This window comes from Temnothorax americanus, unplaced genomic scaffold (genome assembly GCF_048541705.1).
Source record: "Temnothorax americanus isolate GAGA-0224 unplaced genomic scaffold, ASM4854170v1 Scaffold14, whole genome shotgun sequence".
NCBI lineage: Eukaryota > Metazoa > Arthropoda > Insecta > Hymenoptera > Formicidae > Temnothorax > Temnothorax americanus.
Genome location: NW_027509275.1, coordinates 1,227,872 through 1,249,616, shown reverse-complemented (window position 1 = coordinate 1,249,616; position 21,745 = coordinate 1,227,872). Strand labels below are relative to the sequence as shown.

The window sequence follows — 21,745 nt, the reverse complement described above, 5'->3', positions numbered from 1 at the left end:
CGCGTGTACATGTAAAGTTATAACGATTTTTTAAAATTAACAAGTAAATTGATAGAAAATAATAACTATTAATGTTATCGTGCATTATCCTACTTATTGAAAAAAGATGGAACATCTCAATTACCCTATTTAATTCTATAAATATAGCTTTCTTGAATATTTATCCATAAATTATTTAAAGTTTTGATGGCAGAATTCTTTTTTTTTCTCTTTCTCTCTTCCTCTCTATCATTAAAGTTATATATCCAAATAATTTTATTTATCAAAGTTACGGATAAAAAAAGCTACATAAATATAATATTCGAACAAATATAAATCTCGGTGAAAATAAATATGACCTCAGCATTTCACGGGACTTTTTTTTACAGCCCCGAGCTTCCCGTATTTGTAGACGGCGACATTTCTCCGCCCGAGCGTTGACGCGAACCCGTTATTTAAATTTCGATGCAGCTCGCTGTTTCGATAAATGTAACGACTGACTGCGATTGTAGCAACGTAGCAACTTCGACGTTCGGTCCCAATCTGCGCGTCAGACGATCATAAAAACGACTCTCGACATCTCGCACGTATATAGGTATAAAGCGCGCGTGTCCGCGCTCGCAAAAACGTATGCGCGTCTATATTTGCATATTATTTTGACGCGCAATAAATATTTATGAGAATTCGCAGCTGTGCGCCAAGTAGACTCGTCTATCCGCGTTGCACACGCGACTGGCGTAAGATTGGCGTAATTTAGACGGGACTCGATGTCGTATCTCCGAGGGTGTGGGGAAACGTGCGCCACGTGGTCGCAGATTTCAGGTCCCGCGGGAATAAAAAGTAACACATATGCGCCCTATATATAGATAATTGCAATAATGACGAGAAACGGAGATGACGCTCAGCTACGACGCTCTGGTTCCTACGTCGTTATTTAACTAACAATAAATATGTATGAGGTCGTTTATGCGTGTATTGATCATTTCAGCCACTCGGCTGTGACCTGAAAGGGCCTTGTTAAATGGTACAATCGATCGTTTTGAGATGCGGATTACCGCTGATTACGTGGACGTTGCATTTGCAATAATCTCTCTTACTTTAATCAAAAATTTCTTTTCGTCGTTTTTTGTTAATACAAGAAGATTAAATAGTAAGTTAAGCTAAATAAGTAATTAGTCCGTATGTATCATGCGACTTTAAAACACCGAAAGTATATTAACAGCAATTTATTAAGGTAATTATTATATAATTGCATTAATATAGTTGTTGTAAAATCAATGCATGTACATTTGCCTAATGGTTTGACTCTGATAATGATTTTACGTTGCATTAAATGATCATGCTGGCGCAAAGAAAATGCGAGCGATTCGGAAGAATTTGCCGTACTGTTCTCCCTATATAGTCCCTATAGTTTACACGCTTTCCAGCTTTATCCAGCGCCGTTCTGCCAGGAATTACCCGTCTGTAAGGTTCTGTCGAGTGGCAACGCAATAGACTTAAACTGATCGCGAAGGATCGCTGCGAGAAGACTTCTATGGAAAGCCTCGATAACGTCCGTTCTCCATTCCTCCGCGCGCGCCGTATACTTTTATTCGGCCTTGCTCGGGATTTAATCGAATCGGAGACGGAGAGGAGGTCTTGAACGCACCTCCTCTTTCGTCGTTTATTCACCCGAATACCTTTAAGCCGGCTGCAGAAGCGTCTCTTTACGACGAAACGGGATCGCGCGGCGGGATGACAAGTACCTTAAATGGCGCGTTGCGCTTTTACCCGTTTCAATGCCGTCCGTCACAAGAATGCACGTTGCGCAATTAGCGTGTATCGCCTCTTTCGCTCCTTTCGATCACTCGAGTAAAACGGTTTCAGCAATTCAGACACTATTCGCGCAATTGGACGGTCTCGTTCGACGCGCGGAATAACAGCGCGTTTGGACAACGGATCTTTATTTCCTTTTCATGAAGAAGTTATCGGAAGAAAGCTCGTGCTTTTATTTTATAATGCTTGCGAGGTAATTACGTATTTCTATTGACGGCGTGGCCATCATTTAGTGCGCAGGTTTTTGTGCGCGTTTTATCACAAGTTCTGATCGTTTACGATATAATCTATGTCCCAAGTCCCAAGTGAAGAAACTTACCTATTGAAATTTGACTTTGATAAATTATCGTTTTTCTTTAAATATATCAAATGTATTTTTATTTTATATCTTAACTAATCAAATTAATACAATGTCTCAAACAGATTTCCAGCAAAAAGTCTCTTACTCTATTACAGAAGAATTATAAAAATATAATAGTTTGTAATATTTCTTTAATCGAGCTGTTTTATCAGATCTTAATATAAAGATTAATACTATACAGAAATTTCTTTTTTTATCATGCAAGATATATATCAATACGTCTGTCATAGAAATACCTTTTACCAATAGTCACATTATTCTATTGCGGAAAGCACTACATCACGTTATATTAAATATACGAATAATTTATTACTGTCAACTTTTAATTGATGTAAAATACGGCGCTGCAGCACGCGACGGAATTACCTGACGCGGCTATACGTCGGCCACGATCGAGCCGCATATATACAGGGACCGTCCTTCGATGCGCTATCGTGTTGCATCTCCGCGTGCATCGCGAGTGAGGCGGTGCGGTTAGACGGATGTTCCGTTTGAGAGCGATGCACTCTATTCTTGTCCACCCAATAACCGGCCTTCCTACTATATAAGCCCCGGCAAGATATACGGGGTGCCCGCTAACATACGTCCACCGCCTACACCGGAGTAATTCTCGTCGTCGGCGTAAATATATCGCCCCCAGCGCGATGCAATGTCGCGGGCACGGCTTTCGTCTTAACGCCGCGCATACTTCATAATGCGGTTTCGCGTTCGACGCGTTATCAGTTGCATCGAGGACATATATAGCGAGAAATGTGCGTCTCGCGATGTCTTGCATATTTACATCAGAACGAGGGCTCCGTTGAAAAGACGCTTTATCATGTCCGGCTGCAACGTCAGGATTCATTTCTTGCAATAATCGCTTGTATGCCAATGTAATCTTTAAATATATATCTATATATTTGCATAATTTGCATATATTTGTGCAAAATTATATCTATAAATTTTCCACGATATTCTTAATTTATTTATGGCTTAAGTCACATATATATATATTATTCGCGTAAAAAAAGGGATCTCTTTATGTCGTACCGTGACAGACGTGTCGCTTGCATGCTCGCAGATATAACGAAGTCGCTTTACGACAAAGACCATATCGAGCTTTTATCGCACTTTATGCACATAGCTTCCTGCAATTACGCTGCCGCACTTGACCGCAGTTTGATTGTCACGTGAAACAGTCGTAGCGTTCAGTTTCGCGATTTACACGAATCGGAAACGCGCCGCTTATTGCACGCGCGCGATTGCGACACTTTCTATTAACCCCTAACTAGTTACGTCGCATGATCTATTAGCGGAAGCATAACTGCAACTCGTCCATTTCTTTTTATGGTATAATGATAGTGTTATTTATGACACCATAATTACAAACAGCAATTTTGAATATTATACATATCCATAATCTATAAAACATTATATAAAATACTCGATGTTCAAGCGCTACCTTGAAAAATATTAAACGTTAAAATTTTGCAGATATACGGATATAAAAATTATGATACAATTAACGCTTCATATCAAGACAATCAAATTCCGCAATAATAACTTTAATTTTTTAGAATTGTGACCACATTTGTTGCCTAAATATAGCATTATTAGTCATTATTTAGTCATTTACTTACAAATATTTTCTGGCTATCACGGGCCGGAGCGCAGGATGCAATATTTCAAGATACATTAGCGCGATTCAGAACGACTAATTCATTCCCGACACCATTTCCTGAAAGTTGACGTTTTTTGGCACATAATATGCGGGGGCAGATTGGAATCGTTCGAATAAAATCGGACGATCGTTTTATCGACCGCCCGCCGTTCTTTGTCAGACAGAACGTTGTTTCGTGCGCGTATTTTCGATGTCGGGTATCGATAGGTACACGACGCGCCGCGCTCGATGGGATGCATCGGGGTCGATTAGCGTGACTCGTTTTCCCCGCGCGTTTGCACGAACGGCTCCATCGCTGGCAATTAAGTAGCAATTTAGCGCGCCTCCTCACGAGCGGCCTTTGGCGTATATGAGCTACGATAAAGTGTGTGCTGCGCGCGAACTATGCCTTCAACTTACGCTTATCTATCGCCCGGGTGAATGCATGGTGCATCGTTGCTGCGCTGCTCGCGCTTAGATTCCGTGGCGTGCGTGCACCGTCACGTTGCGTGCCTCCGGCACCAACGGGTTGTTGCTCTAATTCGCGTTTTTCGTTGTCGGGGAAACACACGTCGGGGGGGATAAGTGCATCTTGGACAAGTGCAGTTTAGGTATCACGAAAATATGCAGAAGTGTCTCAGAACTGTCGGATGTATCCTATTAATTATCTTCAATTTGCTGAATTGTAACAGAGATCTAATTTATAAAGATCTAATTTTCCGCGCAAATATTACGAAATTGACATATTAATTGAATTTTTGTTCATTAAAATTGCTAATATATTGCGATCGTTCTTGATATATCGGTTCTGGACAACTTTCGAACTATACATTGCATGCACTTATTTATTCATCAGAGCACTGTGAAGTCTGCTACAAACCTATATGCATCGCTTTACAATTTATTCGAATCTATTATAACATTGTCATCTTCTTGTCAAGCTGAATCGTGATTCAATGCCACTTACGGCTAAATATTTGCACTATAATTTTCTTCTATGCTATTATTCTTTATTCACTTTATTTTAAAGTTTACATCGTTATTGCATTAAATTAGATTTTAATCATGCACGAAATAAAGGTAACAAATACAGAACATTTTACCAAATAGAGATTTGAGTAAGAGTTTCATGATTAAAGTTCTCAGTTTTATAGTCAAATATCGTGACTTTTGACTCTCATTTGCTTAATATGAAAAACAAATCGTGAATAAATGATGAGAAATATGATGAGAACACCTTGTAGCTTTACGCCTTAATCTTGCGGCTTTTATACGTAACGTGGGACGTGTGTAAGGGTGGCCCGACTAATTTTACGTGAGCACGATTATGTATATACATATACGACGAATAACACAATATACAATTAATAACACGCGTCGCGCGTATTACGTGTCGCACCATGGTGCATATACCTGTATGAACCCGTTGCTTATTCGTCGCGTTCTGCTCGAATAGAGTCCCCGTACCTGCCTCAACGGCCGCACTATATAGTATAGTTTCTGCGTACGCGGCGTATAGCGACGTTGCCCCTTTTTCCTAAGCTCCCATCGCGGTATAACCATCCGTCGTGGTATAAATATTCATGGCTCCAGTTCTATCCCTCATCGTCCACCTAGTTCTCTCAATTTCTTCTGCTTCCTACATTCCACAAGGTGTCTCGGAATTTCCAATCAAGCCTACTTTTATCTACTTAATGAAATAAACTTGCATTAATATTTGGAAGTTTTTGTCTTTTATTAAATAACAAGATGGACCGCGGAATGTATTACAGTCGCTCGTGATATTTCGCGACCATTCTGCTTTATTCTCGTTTTATTTATTTGCTGTTTCCGCATGCGTCTCCATCCGGAATTACCCTCGCGCGCTTATTTGGAGGAAGGGTCTTGCGACAATGTTGTTTTGTATCAGTTCTTGCTTACGCACGTTTATCGCGAAATAGATGTACACATGTACACATGAATGGATGCCTGATTATTTCACATCGTTAATTGGCTTATATGATTAATTAAAAATAAACGTGAATTTTAGGGAAAATTCACGAGATATGATTAATTTTTAAGAGTATTTTTATAAATTATCTAACAATGGGAAAATGATAAAAAAAAGTTTCGTAGCTTATCAGTTGCGCTGCGAAATTGATTCGCGAAATTTATGACAACGGGAGATCATTGAGGGATTATCTATCTGTGCCAATCTCTGTGACAACTGCTAGGAATTGTGCGGCGACATTTCGCCTGGAACTAAAAGGTTTCTGTACCGTTTGCATTGTCATATCGCCAGTCACGGATCGTTGATTCTTCCGGTCCGACTTTCACCGTTAAGGCTCATCCTGAATGTTCCGTCGTGCGAGACAGATTGCTCTAGCGTTCATTGTTCTCAACCAGAAAAAATCGAACAGGTCGATTAAGAGCCGCGGCCTGATCGTGAATTATGCGACCATTATTTTGTAATGACGGCAGAATTGTGTGCAAAACAGTATTCGATTTCTGAATACGCGAAATCTATTGAAGTATTTTTTGTACCGAAGTAATTGATTCCGAAATCGATGGCATTATTCGGTTTTTTAATAAATCAAAATCAATGATTGCGTTTGTGAAGATAGAGGAAGAAATCTTTCGGATATTAAAAATGAAAATCTGGCATTTTCTTAGATATAGTGGATATCGAATGCCAATTGTTTAATTAAACAATAGCTGCAGCAATCGGACGCAGAAAATGCAAAATGCATAAACAATTGAAGCGTATATCGATAAGTTTCAGGAAACGAGGGCTGATTCTAGTAACACGTCAAAGTTTAAGATAAGAAACTTGGTCCGACTATTCCGGTCAAATCTTCTACTCTGAAATCAAAACAATGTATAACGATTCTATCAAACTTTGCCCGACTTAGAACTTAATCACGATCGCGTCAACTATATCACATTTGAAACTCGAATAACTTCAGCGTTGTTTACGTGATTTATGATGTAGGTAAAGTTTGTGTGTGCACTCATAGGTGACAAAATAACGCTTTAAAACGAAGGAAGATACAGTCATAAAATGTAAATTTGTACAAATGTAATTAACACAAAACTAGCTAGAACTCTACTAGGTTTAAGATTAATTAGCATCTTTTTTAATATTATGAATATAATATTTTTGCTGCAATTAGCATTAACTGCGTTCTAGAATTAATACGAAAATGTCACGTGCGTTTGTGACGCGTAATGCACTAACATATAGCTAAACGCACCTAAAGGGATAATTAGCGCGAGAGAAAAAGGAGGCGCGACGAAAAAAGGGGTTGGAAATTGTTGGGTTTACCGGGGATACACACTCGTCTTGGTTGCCGTCTAATGCAACCGTAACGCAATAATTATGTGGTTGGAAGCGCACTAATTAACGGAGAAGGTGAAATAAAAAATAATGAGCGTTTAGCTTTAGCATCGTCGTTAGCTTCAAGCTAGCTCGCCTTGTTCGACGCTCCTCTTGCACTCTCTCGAGCTTTTTGTCGCCCCTCTTCGTGAAACCACTTCGTTTTTTTTATTGTACCTAGATTAAAATCGCGCATGGCCGTAAGGTGTTTTCAGGCTGGCTGCCGATGATAATCGAATTAACAACGCGATTTATGGTAACGTTGGGTTAGGAATAACGAAGAAAAAAGAACGGAATGCGGAAACGAAGATTAAGATGATATTTATTAGTTAAAATTGCATTATATTGATTCTTTCTTGATTCAATTTTTTTTATATACAAGCAAAAACTCCATTAAACGTATAATATTTATATGTTTTAAGAGCTTTAAGTGCCCGTCTACAATATGCGTTTAAGGCCCAGCCTTAAGAAATTGTTCAATCACATCAGTTGAATTTGAGGAGAATAATTGACTGTGATTGGTCAATTTCTTAGGGCTTAGGGCTTAAAACACCTATTGTAGACAGGGACTAAGAGTTCTTTAACTGAATACTATGAAGTTGTTTAAATACTATGAAAGTATTGAATTAAAAGGAAATCTATAAACGTGAAATTTTGTAGAGAACAACTTTGAAACAAAGGGACATAGTTGTCCGTATATAAATTTCGTTAAGCGGTCGGATTGCCGACGTGACACGTCGCGCGCGAGGTGCAACAAAGTTTCTCTGGGGTTTCTCGCGACGGCTCGCTGCAATTCGAATCTCGCGTGACAAAGGACAGGTCCCCTCCGCATACATTTACGTTTACGTCATAAATTCCAACGTTGCGCGCCGGCAAAGAGGCAATCCGGAAAGCGTCGCGAAATCATTCGACGACGTCCGTATTACTGCATTGCATCTCGCGAGATTTCCTTCCGCGCAAGGATAGGGCTCGAATTCTCTCGGCTCTCCCTGCAGGACCATTATTCGTCTGCGCAGAACTCCTGACAGGGCCGAGGAGGATGCACGATGTGCTTGGCATTTCGCAATTTCCTTCCGCGCGAAAGGAAGGAGTATAACACACCGAGCGGGGTCGTTTAAAGGAAAAGGAGGGAACGCGCGTCGTTTCGGCGGTGTTGTTGATGAAACAAAATTTCGAAATGGGTTTCACGGTAATTAGTTCCGCGAGACAACTACTTGCCCGAGCTCCTGAGGAGACCCCACTCACCCCACGCCATCGGGGGGTAAATTAGATGCGATATAAAGTTGGCGAATTCCCTGGCTGGGAGGGAAAACACGCTCATTGGAAATTGCAAATCAGATGCGGACGCAGCGCAAACCAAGATAGACGCGGAATGAGATAGAAATAAATATTCTCCGTGGACAGTAAGAAATTAGGGGGAACATCGATCTATGAGATCCTCGTGGCTGATATTATATTTAATTCATGTACTTCGTTACACGCGGAGATACTACAACGGGTCGCACCGTAATTTGTATTTACGATGTCAAGCTGGTAGGCCCTTCAAGAAGAGTGCGATCGATCGGAGTATACGGAGAAGAAAAGCGGAGAATGTCGGTGACTCGGTCGTTTCCGCCGATATATCGACTACTGTCGTGCCCTTTCCATTTATTTTACTTTGGTAAATTCGATAGCCGGAATGAATCATCCTAAGAAAACCCTCACAATAATTACAATTTATCCCTATAGAGGATATTCTGTTACATTAAACAAGAATCAATATATAATTTGTCTGTAGTTTTGAGCATATATTTATTCATCAACCACAATCTTTAAAACATCTTCTTAATTAAACGTGTCTAATCCATTATTACCTAAAGATTCTCTTCGCCAAATTAAATCCAACTTCCAATTGGACTCTCAATGCGACAGTTAGCAAACTCCTTTATGAAGAAAAGTAGACGAAACTTCGTCATTTCCCAAATGAGTATGGCTTTGGATCGTCAAAGCGGTGGTGGTGTCCATTTTGAAATTGGGCACTAGGGGGTCGTAGGCGATAGCAAACTGCCGTAATTCCGAACCTGACAATATCACTCGTTTCTAGGGATGCAATAATACAAATTATTACTCCATCGTGAGACACAGCTGAGTCGTTACCTATTATCCGTCCATGAGGGATAAGACGAGATCTGGGATCGGTATCATAAATTGTCTTGGGAAATGCATCAGACCCATTTCGTCTATTTAATAGCCTTCGCTGTTTTATGCAATTATTTTGTCTTTACATTTACATCGCTTTAGATATTTACATGTTAAAAGTATAGGCTTATCAAATAATGAAAAGTGCAAACATAAGTTGTTAACAAATAATCTATTTTAATTTTATTTTAATTTTTATTATACCAATTTTGTATTTTATTTTATTTTAGTTTATTTATGATTGTCTCTTAGATCTTTTTAATTGGGGAATGATATTTCTGTTGTAATTGACTTTATCTTCTGATTTACATGGGTTGATTCCATTCTGCGAGATGTAGCTCAGTTCATTCGTGACTTTATCGCTCCTATTCAACCACGGTTGTTTTATTTCTTTCTTTCGTCAGCGCGAAAGTGTTTATTCGCGGAAGTTCATCAATACGAATGAAACCGTAGAACGAGCGAGCAATATCTCTCCGCGGTTCGCGGTTTGTTGCGAGTTTTGTTTCCATCATGTTACGCTCACTCATCGAAGTTTATTAACGCAGCTAATATATATTGAGTTACATGAGCTTCTTAATTACAAATCACACAATACGGAAATAACCTGATAACAAAAAACAATCCAGATTATTTAAGTGAAAATTATTGTAGTGAAATACGCAGGAAGTTTGATAGAAAGGATAAAAAATAACAAAGCCCCCACAATTCTTGTATAATGATTATTTTCCTATTAGCGAAACAGAATATTCTTTTCGAGTAATTAATGAATATATCTCGTAGATGATAATTCTCATGCATTTTATAAGGAGTTAATACTTTCGAAATTTAGGAGAAATATTAAAAAATAAGCTAATAAAGTCTCACGACAAAGCAACAATAATTCTCCATCTAGCAAAGACAAAGTTTCACGGATGTTACCGTCCTAAATCTCCACCAAGTTGAAAATCACCGAAAAAGATTTCCGCACGTAGCTCCACGGGACGCAGAAAGAAAGAATGGAAAAACGACTATAGATCTCCCTTATGAGTTCTGCTGTCGCGGTACATAAATCAGGAGCGTCGACTCGCGACCCCGCAAAAATTTATCGAGTCTAAACGCCCACGTAATCCAATCCCCTCGCTGCTTTTGTCGCCGGGACGTAAATATACTAAAATAACAAAATATCCAGTTTTTTTTATGCCGTGCACAGCAGTCCGCGCGCAATCCTTAATCCTCTGATCCGTTGATTGGATTCCTGATGGAAAACAGTGAGCACGCGTCTCTATCCCGATTTGTCGGACAAGTAACGAAGATTTCTCTCGAAGTTGTAATAACTTGTTTATATACATCTGTTTTTGATCTTCGACATTTATAAAGCGCGACATAAAATAACCGTTAAAAGATATTTTTGTTTTTTCACTAAATGTTAATGAGAAGAGTCTCTCTCGGAATCAGACATCGGCGTTTAGTGCTGAATGCGAACGTTAAACTGAATGTGAATGCCGAGCAATGAAACAAACGAAATTGTTTAACCGTTTCGTTACGTGCTATCGTCGTTGCATCGCGTTAAATGTGAAAGCGTATTCAATCGAGAGCGCGAGCAGAAATTGAAATGGCGAACGTTTAATTGCTCGCTTCGCAGTGGAGCACGCGAATTTATTCAGATTGGAGCATTGCTATGCAAAAATAGTCTAAATTGCATAATCGAAGTTGAACTCCGCAACGAAATTATGAACTACTAAATCCTTTAACACGGTCCGTCGAAATAGCGAACTCCTCGACACAGTTTTGCAATCGGCGGAAATAAACTCACAAAAATGGCACTATAATTAATAAACGTATTAAATATTACCATGTCTGAATAATTAGTCGAAATGCTCTCGTGAAGCAGCGAACCCTTCAAACGTCAGACCTTTCGTGAGCGTTTTACACGCTCAGCGGATTATTTGTCACTGCACGTTGTCGTGTGTGACGATCGTATCGCGCCGGATATTTTAGAACCGGAAGGGTCACGTATGCGAAATGAAAAGTCGACTTTTTTTCCATGAGGTGTCTGACGCGCGCGCGTGCGCGCGTGTGCGCGGGAGGGTTGACTTCTAATGCCGTGACGCGGTAAAGGGCCCACGATAGATCTTCCTTTACGGCCGCACCAACGCTGCAACGTCACAGTGCATAAATCAATGGTAACGCGGTTGAACACGGCGTGGATTTATCGAGCGCGTCTTTCCCCGTGTGTAATGATAAATTATGACGATCGAATGACGGTGGGTCTCGAGGCGACAAGAGGGGTGACGATACGCGATGCGTGTGTGCACAGGGTGACGTGTAATATGGGGTGCCACCGTCGTTTTCGGGGAGAGTATATTGACGGCGAGCGGCGCACGCTATTATTATATGTTCGTCGTCATTTGCTCGCCGGCCGCCAATACGGACTTTCCGTATAATGGCGTCATCCCCGAGGCGAGTAACGAGGGTCTTCTCATGCATATACAGTGCTGCGTAAACATAAGCTTGCGAGGACAGTACTTCTATATGATAATGCAGCTTCTTGGAGCGCATGTTGATACGCACAAGTTTCAAGTGCCCCGAAGAAATAAATTTGCACGAACTTATTTTATTTCTCCCTTTACAAAATTGGGTATCGTCGTCTAATTTTTAAGTTTTTAACTCTTTTAATTAAATGGAGATAATTCACGACGTAAAAATGCAACGTAATTATTGATGACTTTTCTTCCGAGCATTTCTTATGGAAAGAGCTATGTAGTTTGCGAAATATACACATAAAACTATAGCAATTACTGTAATATTTACTATAGTTTTATGTATTTTTTTTTTGCAATTACTGTAGTCTTTATGTAGTATTTTAAGAAAACGATAAAGAATCAGCGGCGTCTTTCTCTTTGTTATCTTTTAACCAGTAATTAGTCAATTTACATTTAATTAGAAAGAGAGAGAGAGAGAGAGAGAGAGAGAGAGAGAGAGAGAGAGAGAGAGAGAGAGAGAGAGAGAGAGAGAGAGAGAGAGGCTCTCTAGTCATAACACGTAAATTAACGTTGCTGTCAGCGTGGGCGTGGGTGGTACGACGCGCGACGGTTTAGTTATAGTCCGCTTGTTGTTTTAGCATGAGTTACTGGCATAGACTGACTTTTACGCGGCATCAGATGCAAGTTAATTACATAAATTAACACATTGACACGTACCTTACAACTTTACCATTATACTCGTCCCGGCAGCGTGAAAACCGCACTTGTATTATGCATTTGACGAGCGCTGCCAGTAAATTACTAGTCTTACGTTAATGCCCTAATCCCGAAAGGTTAATGAGATTACACATAAATCTACATCTTACTGTTGCATAATCCGTATACATTTCAAAGCAACAAAAGGGAGAAAAGCCGCTTAAGATGACAAGTAACTGATTTGTGAACGGAGAAAGTCGTTTTGCCCGCAGAGTTTTGTTTTTCTTTTTATTATTTTATCATTAGTTTTTTTTACATTAAGCGCACATTAATTCGCGACATATTTGAGATTTCAATAGTTTCGCCGATGAAATCCAATATCCGATCGACTGACGTATCGAGAAATTTCGATATGGGACCGAATGTCGAAGAGCGTCGCGAGCGTTCAATAACCGTTTCCGATGGTTTTTCATGAAAACGTTTCGTGTAATGTGTCAATTTCAGATACGTCCACGGCAAACACACGCTCGGTGAAGAACCACTCGCGAAAATGAGCGCGGCCGTAGAAAACGGCGTGGACCCCTCGAAGCCGCGCGGCGGCGTTTTCTCGAGGGCGTTCGCCAAGCGTGCGCAGCCCTACGAGGAAGGTGAGTCCGACGACAGCTTCTGGTCACTCTCGGGCAGGTTGTGGTGTTTCCCACTCTCCCTCCCTCCCCTGGTGCTTGGGAAGATAAACATCGTGCTAGGCTTCAAGCCTGGGTATCTGCCATACGAAGTTTCCGCCGGAAATTCAAGGCACTTACGGGCTTATCTTGTAAATGACGTCAATCAAAGTCGTAGGCAAAACATACACGGTGTTCCGTGTTCTCCGATGCATCATACAATTACAGCTTATTAATTACCAGCTTGTAAATTAATTATTATTTATTTGAGTATATCGTGTATATACGTTGTCGCTTTTAGCACGATGCTACGTCTTTGTAACTTGATCCTGTGTCACGTAGTTTGATAGTAACGCGTCGCGACACTTCATATATACATATATAATGCATCACATCCTGTTATGACTTTTATTGCCATGTACATATCGCTCGTGTCTACTTCGGCCTGCGCTACATGCATTCTCGCGACAAGCTCGATATGTTTCCAGCGGGTAATAACCAATAAAGAATCTCGCTTTCACTGAATAGACACTGTAACATTGGCGCAAGCCATACATCAGGTTATTCCTTGTTGCAATCTGCTCCGACCTCGATATATCTCCGATTGAGTATATCGATATAGAAAAGATGAAGAAGAAATAGAAAATCCTCTGGTGCTTAAGAGCTTTGAGATTTTTCCAATTTATGCGGTAGCGACAATAATATAACGTTTCGTGTTTCGTCTATATTTTCTTTCTTAATATTTGAGAGACAGATTCGTACTTTATGTAAAATGAATGATCTTCCGTTTTGCAAGAGCGCGGCGGAATATAGTCTGCATTTATGAAGGATCACCCCGACGGCTCCCGGGACTCTACTGCAGGTGCGCCGATTCCGCCGTAACTCGTAGCTTTATACTGCCGTAGAATTCTGCTCTCTAATTGGATCGAGAGAGAGAATATTTGCCCCGCTTACACTTCGCTTGTAATTCAAAACATCGCTAATCCATTAATCCTGTTTCCAGTGCGCCGTGTACGCGCCGCTCGCGCTGTACGGAAGTCATACCGGTAAACTACGCGCTCTGCCGGATATATTACATATGTATATTAAGCACAGGGTTAATTCTGGTACCTGTGTCTCGAGGATTACGAGAAATTCGTTACGATACGTCGGTATTAAGATGCGCATCGTGCGATCGGAATACGTTTTCACGTTGAATGAATTCTACGATGGTTGTTAAAATTTCCGTTGGCTATTAACGCTCTGAACATTTCTGGACGTTAACGTAATAACATTTAAAAAAATTTTAATTTTACAACAAGAGGGATGGATTTGTCCGATACAAACCGGCTTATCAAGTCAAACGTCGTTAATTTTCCTGCAAGATTTATGCTATTCTATGCTCCTGCGATTTAACTTTCATTGCTTGTCAGATCAGTCATTCATTTTCGTCGACGTCGAGAAAGTTAGAATTGCAAGACGTGATAGATAGCAGATCCAAAAAGTCGTAACACACACGCGTCTCGGTTGTCCCGCAAGTCGGAATGATACGTGTCGCGGTTATGATTTGCGACCGCCGCGTTGCATTTTAAACGCGCACACGCGAAACGAAATCTTAGCTTATCATAATGCATTATATAAATACCCTGTGTAACCGTCGACGCCGCGACGCTTCACTTCCATTCGATATCGGCCGACGTATTCGCAAGTACTCGATTCTTTTCGATATATAATTACGGGCTGCGAGATATGTTAAACCAACGTCTCCCGTCGTAAAGCATCCCTTTACCGTTCCGCAAACGGAGCGCTATCGAGTATATCGCTTTATCTGCACCGAACGCCATAAAGGGGCTCCTGTTTCGCATTAGCCGGCCGCGCGACCTCGATGGAGTTCCGAGTCGGTGTGTAAAAGCTCATAAAGAATCTCGCTTCCGACACACGGGCGGCGCATAATATCGCTGCGCGCCCATATATCAGTACGATCCCGCAACCCTCCCGCTGCGCCACGCCGAGGAAACGACGGAGGCGATAATCTACTTCTCTCCGTGTTTGCGGTAGACCTATATACCCCCGACTTGGTACAGAGGGCCATCCAGGACCACATGAGCTCGCTCGTGCACTTTGACGCGCGTACACCGTTACAAATCCAAGGCTATAGGTGTGCGCGAGGCGAAACGCTACAACACGGCCGACCCCCGTCGTATCGACATCGCGCGGAATATTTCAACGCGGTCGCCTACTTTCGCGAGAGCACGTTTTCGCCTCGCGTTGCACGCGAGATTTATCGTTTCGGTGGCTCGTGTCGACGAGCTGATTCATTCCGCACTCGCCGGCTTCGCGAGAGCGCCGTTAAACGCGAGTTTGGGAAATTTATGAAATAAACCGAGTCAGTTTGACGCCACTTTATGATTTAATGATTCGATGACGTGAATGTTTAAAACTTCTGAAATCTAACGAGCAAGATATTTTCTTCACAAAAGCTGATTTTTTTTTTTAAGTATCGGTTATTAAATATTTTAAAATCCGTTACGTGTATTTTACGTGTATTTTTTTTATCTTTTGCGAAAAGTATACTACGAACGATTATGAACGTTAATCTTTAATGCGGAAGTAAGCACTAAGCAGTGTTTAATCGGGAATCTCCGACACACGAAGCACTACCGAGTTTTCTTCTTTTAGTTAGGGTAGTAACGATCGCGCGAGATTATATTCAGTAAGGACGCTCGACGTTTCTGATGTGAGAGTGCTTCCTGCTGTGTTTGAAGAACCGCTACAATCTCGAGATCAGACTTCCGTGAAGGAAAGGGGTCTTTACTGATCTACCCGTTCGAGCAAGTTTTTTTCTGCTCATCAATCGACTTAAAGATGACAGACAGAAATCGGAGCTGACGCTTATTGCAAGCCGTTTAATCGAAATCGAGAAAAGATTGTTGATTCTGCATTTTCTTAAATCCATCTAATTCGTAAACGTATAATGTCAACATTACTGAATATTTATATTTTAATTCATGGATATGTTTTACATTGTAATTTAAACATTTTTATTAATATTTACTTAAAAAAAAAAGATGATAAGACAAAGATTCAATATTTCATGTAACGACACAACCAAGTTATCTAATATTTTTTTGTTTACTCTGAAGATATTTTCCACGTTGTAAAGTTGAATTTCTCTCGACCTTCGTGGGCGAAAAGCAATTTTACGACTAGTCGTTTCTCGTGATCTAGCGATAATACGTTCGTTTTCCAAGGGTTTTGCAGAACGCCTGAGAATCTGCACGGAAGACGTTCGGCGATCCAGGATTCGTATCTTATCAGCAAGAGAGACCTTTGTCTTCGACTTGTTATCGACAAACAAGACTTGTCGATAAAACATGTTTCTCCGGTCCAAGTTTTTCTCTGTTCCAGCACAAGCGGCAGTTTAATTGCGTTTAATTGCAACTCCGGCGAAACAAATAATATACTGTTCTAATCGCGTCGGGTTTGTCTCCGATGCCGTTTCCGTCGCGAGCGATTACGCGACAAAACAAGCAAACTTGTTTCGTGCTTGCGTTAAAACTTCGTAGCTTTGTTGGCGCGTTCAGACGAAAAATCGTGCGCGAGATTAAAACTGGATTAACGGTAAACGTCATTAAATTATTACCAAGTAGCAGCGGTGCAAAACGCGCCGTTAATGCAATTATACGTTTTCGCGTAGCCCACGATTAGCCTTGAGTGATTTAATATTTTCCGATGAATTCGCAACATTTTAAGCCGGCAATTTTTGTCCGTATTGCTCAATGTAGCGTTAATTTGAAAATTGTATCCCCTTAAGCTGCCGTATCTCAATCTCGCTTAAAGTCGAAATGCATTTTTAATGAGACTATATAATATTTACCTCCGTCGTGTAGTTTACGAATTCGCCTCGAATTTTGCTCATGCCACATCAAAGCCGACATCGCATCGTCGACTACATATGCATCTCACTATAAATTTACGTTTAAGCTAGTGCGCAGAGTTCACGTATTTTCCGGTATTATATAATTTCACCGCCTCTCCTCTCTATCTCTCTCACTTTCTCTCTACGGGGAAGGCTGATGGTTGAGGATGCACCGTTTCGTATTACCATTGCTGTTTTGAAAGAGCAACAGAAATACTTTTAAGACATAAAATTATCCCATCCGCGCTACGCAACTCATAAACTTAAGCTTATAATTTCATATGAGTTCGTAAGTATACAAAATGGGTCAAAGCACAACATCACGTGCTTCCATCTTTTAAAAACTCTACCGCGAAGCACGTAGCTTCTGTGCGATAGCACGGAAGCATCGAAGGCGCGTGTCTATCCCGAGCTTACTCGGGCACCTTTGCAAAACGAGCTTCTCTCACGAACTTGTCGATAACAGTTTGGCAACCTGGGCCTTTCCACCACCTTCGCGCCACGATCATCGACTACGGGAATTCAATTATCCCGCCGCGCCGGTTCGAACCAACGGCTTGGGTGCATGAAGATAATACAAGACGAACGAGCCGGGAGACCGGCCATTTTGGTGGGTCCGGGGTTCGAGAATTCTCTGACTCCTCGCATGTCTCGGATGAAAGGCTTAGCGCAATCCAATGGGCGCACATACTCGTTGAGCACCTTTCACGTGCCAACAATTTCCGCAAAAGCTCGGTCGCTTACCGCCTAACTGCACAATTGTTACAAGTCCTGAATAAGCTGTAAAACACTAATGCTGATGTCAAGAACATCTCTTTTTGATTTTTCTCTGCAGAACTAACAAATATGCGATAACATATATGTTCATGATAACATATTTGTGCTTTTACAATCTGTGTAGTGCATTTGCAATTGATTCTTTTTTTTTTATTGCAGCTCTGAAGACTTTGAATCGTTTGAACAAGGAAGGCGAGGCGCTTGCCCTACAAAATGACCTCACAACAAACCCCACCTTGGCCTTGATGCGGCGCATCCTTGCAGATGCACAGGTAACATCTATAAAATAAATTCTGAATGATCTTCGCAATATAAATCTGAACAACATTTAATTTATTCAAACTTTCTGGATACAATCGCGAATACGGTCAAGTGACGCGTAATCTGATAACGCTAAATTCTTTAATAGGAAGATAGAGCTCGGCATATATAGTTAAAACACGCTATTATAAATCGTCTCACGCAAACTCCATGCTCGAGTCAAACAGCCCCTACGCCAAGTTAATTATCGAATAGATAAGGAGTTGTGCGTATATGCCCATTGATATCGAAATTCATTGTCTATACGTATAAAGGGTATTGTGTATTGGCAAGCATACCGCGATCGCAGATTTTGACAAAGTGATTCTTAGTTTTTCATGAAAAACGTTTTTCGAGTAGCACGGATATAATTGCATAATAAGACTTTGATGTTATTAAATGTTACAATAAGTTCTGACTGAAATCGATTTTCTTTCGGGAGAAGATTGACACTTTACTCTTTCTTCTGTAGGATTAACTTTTCACGACGCGAGAAAGACGCAAATTGAGAGGCGTAAAAAGAAACGATTTCTATAACTATAGAAAACTGTGCGCATTTATTCAAACTGGAAACCGACCAAAAATGTTTCTTTATTGTCGTTGGTGAGCAGTTCTCTCGAGGCGAGAGGCGCGCGTCGAGATTTTCAAGAAAGCAGGGAACCGAGAATTCGATGGGGTTAATTGTCAGACCGACAGAGGGTCCCTATTGATAGTGAATTCCTTTGTCCTCCGCTAACCATTGTTACCTATGCACGCGCGACCCCCGACTGCGATTTGCCGACATTACCCTGCGGCTGCGGCCCGATGTTTATTACGAGGAGAGATGTCGTCGGGGAGAGTTGTTCGCGCCCGTTGAAAGAAAAAAAAGGGGCCGATGGTGACTCGCGCGACGGATTTATCAGTGCAAGTAAAGTAACAAAATAAGGGTTGGAGTGGAAAAAGTGTCCTTCGCGTGATTCGTATGACTCGTGCTAGATATGGGACTGTTTCGTGTAACAACATGTTTCATATCTCGTTACAATCAATACAATTACGTGAAATTCTTATGAGTGGTTTCTCGTATCTAAAAATATGCTAAAATATGATCAAACGGGATAAAACCTGATAAATGGAATAACAACAATATTTCGATAAGATAATTAAATAAGAGATGATAAAGAGATCTTGAGACTCTAACAAGTCTTTTTTAATAATTTGGTAATTCTAGTTGATAATTATATAGCTCATACCGATAGCAGGTCTTTGCTTGTACAGCTAATGATTAAACGAAAACCACTCCCGGCGATTTATGCCTAAAATTGGAAGGTCAAAGTCGCGCTTCAGGAACACGTAAATTAATCTGCTAAAATCGGGGATGTCTACGGATGCTCCAGTAGGTTTAAAGACGGATATGTGAAGAGCAAAACCCTTTTGTAATCGCTTCGCGGTGGGGTGAGCGTCAAGGAGTTACTGTTTTGTTACTGTTTTTCCACTTTAGATATCTTTGTGATGAAATGTGTAAAGTGTGCGTGCAGCAAATCGTGTACATAAGAACAGATAGAGAATTCAAAACTTAAAAATAAAGAAACGTCTGCAAATGTTAAAATAGTCTCAAATACTTTATACTTTTCATTGAGAAAGACGCACAAATTTTATTTATATTTTAATATCGGTTGTTAAAGTTAATATTGTGAAAGTTATACATTTAATCTCGAACTAATTTACGGATTAATTAATATGTAAAGCATATACACAGCCAAAATTGTGTATCTTGCGTTAATTAAACTTGCGAATGCCTATACATAAAACAAACGGCATCTATCGTAAATATCTCGCTGTCTCAGAACAATCGCAATATGTCGCTTTTAATATAAAAATCCGCGCGCTACGGAAACGTATTACCCGATATTGATCACGCTGCACGCACGAATAAAAGGCGAACGGGAATGACCGAACTTTCATTTTAGCGTGTCATTCATTTGGCGCGTAACGCGCGTCGAAAGCACTCGCGCTGTTAAAAGAGCCGTCAGACTTGTTAATGTTTGATATCATGATTTTCACAGGGCGAATAGATTAATGTTGGCGCATGGCTAATTCCGTGGCGTGTTGCCGGCGATATAATGGTAAATTGCAAAACGTTTTATGCAACATAATGCGAGGGATGGAATTACATCACAAACACAGAATTGTGCGTAACCCATTGGAACTTCAATTGTTATCGCGTTATTATCGAATTCGTGTTATTTTGCGGTACACATGTGATAGCTTGTACATTAATTCAATATTACAAGCCTTGAACACGCAGATATTATTTCGTAACGCGTCGGTAGAAAAATTCGCGCGTTTCGGAGCGCGAAATTTTTGGGACGTTCCAAATCTCCATACACACAGATCCGGTAATGGACATATTCCCGACGGGAATAAGACCTCGCGGAAGAGACGCAATGCGGATTATAGCTAAATCACACGCGACACGTCACGCGCATAAACATGTTATTCGACAAATAGCATTCGGACGTGGCGGACGTGACAATTTCGGGATTAATGCTATCAAATTGATGGCCCGCAGTTTGCTGACAATGGACACGCGTACGGTGAAATTAAAGTTGGGCGGCCGCGTTTGCGTCGCGCAATTATAACGTCATAAAAAATCGCGGCAATTTGTATCCGGTGAGGTAATATAAATGCGAGGTGAGGTGAGAACATTATCTCGTCATGGATTAGCAGAGAAATTTTCTGATGTAAAATGACCAAATATCATGTATCAATTACCTTACGTTAATTACGGATGATATAACGCTATACAAAATCGGATATACAAAATACAAATATGTATGTAATTATCATTAATTTTGGTGTACGTTATAATCACTTTAATATATAATTGGAAAACGACACGAAACGCACCCGGAGTGAATAAGTACATTGACGAATTATCTTCTTGCAGAATATATTTCTCATTTATGCGGTATATAATTTCAAATCTCGCAGTAATATTATTATTTAGAAAATCCTCAAATTTTACCCAATTTTCGTTGCATTGAACGATCAAACGTCAACGACCGTGTCTATCTATTTCATGCATCGAAAAATGTCGTTCTTTGCTGCTTCAGCGCAAACAGCCCTTAAAAGCACGCGTTACTGGCGCTTTTGAGTCGGGCATCGGGAAAAGTCGCGCTTTCAATCGCGTCGCCGCGCCGTTTCCAAAAGGCGCCGTGATCAATCGGCCGCCGAGCAATATCCGGCGGAAGGAGAATTTCCACTCGACGTTTCAAGGCGAAATCGCCCCATTATACCCGCGTTTGAATTTCGATCTTCCGCGCGTATCTAACGCGACAGAAACGGAGACCCCGAAAAGAGGAACGGCGGGGTACTGCGGGGGAAGGCGTACCCGAGGGGGAAAGAGGAAGCTGTCGTGCGCGCCGGTCGGGGTCGCAGGACATATAGAAAAGGAGAAACGTGACGAGGCATATGAATCGGGCATAATGTCGCCTTAGCGTACCACCGCGGAACGGATACGCGCTGACAGAGCCGGTATAACAAAGTTTCCCAGCTGCTGGGATACGATCGATACGAGCGATATCACGGAGTTCAAATGCGGCTTCGCTCGCTATGACGAGAAACGTTGCCGAGAATCTCGCGTG

At 41.0% G+C, this 21,745-nt stretch overlaps 1 protein-coding gene across 12 annotated transcripts in view; it reads left to right on the top strand.

Moving 5' to 3' along the window:
- Liprin-gamma (liprin protein kazrin) overlaps nt 1–21,745 on the top strand; it is a 123,047-nt gene that overhangs the window by 55,666 nt on the left and 45,636 nt on the right. For 8 of the 12 annotated variants that reach the window (XM_077401364.1, XM_077401357.1, XM_077401356.1 and 5 more), the window contains 2 exons: nt 12,990–13,132; nt 17,982–18,094. In XM_077401364.1, the coding sequence (XP_077257490.1) occupies nt 12,990–13,132; nt 17,982–18,094 (256 nt within the window). The remainder of the gene's footprint in view (nt 1–12,989; nt 13,133–17,981; nt 18,095–21,745) is intronic. The other 4 variants (XM_077401363.1, XM_077401362.1, XM_077401360.1 and 1 more) reach the window with 1 other exon arrangement.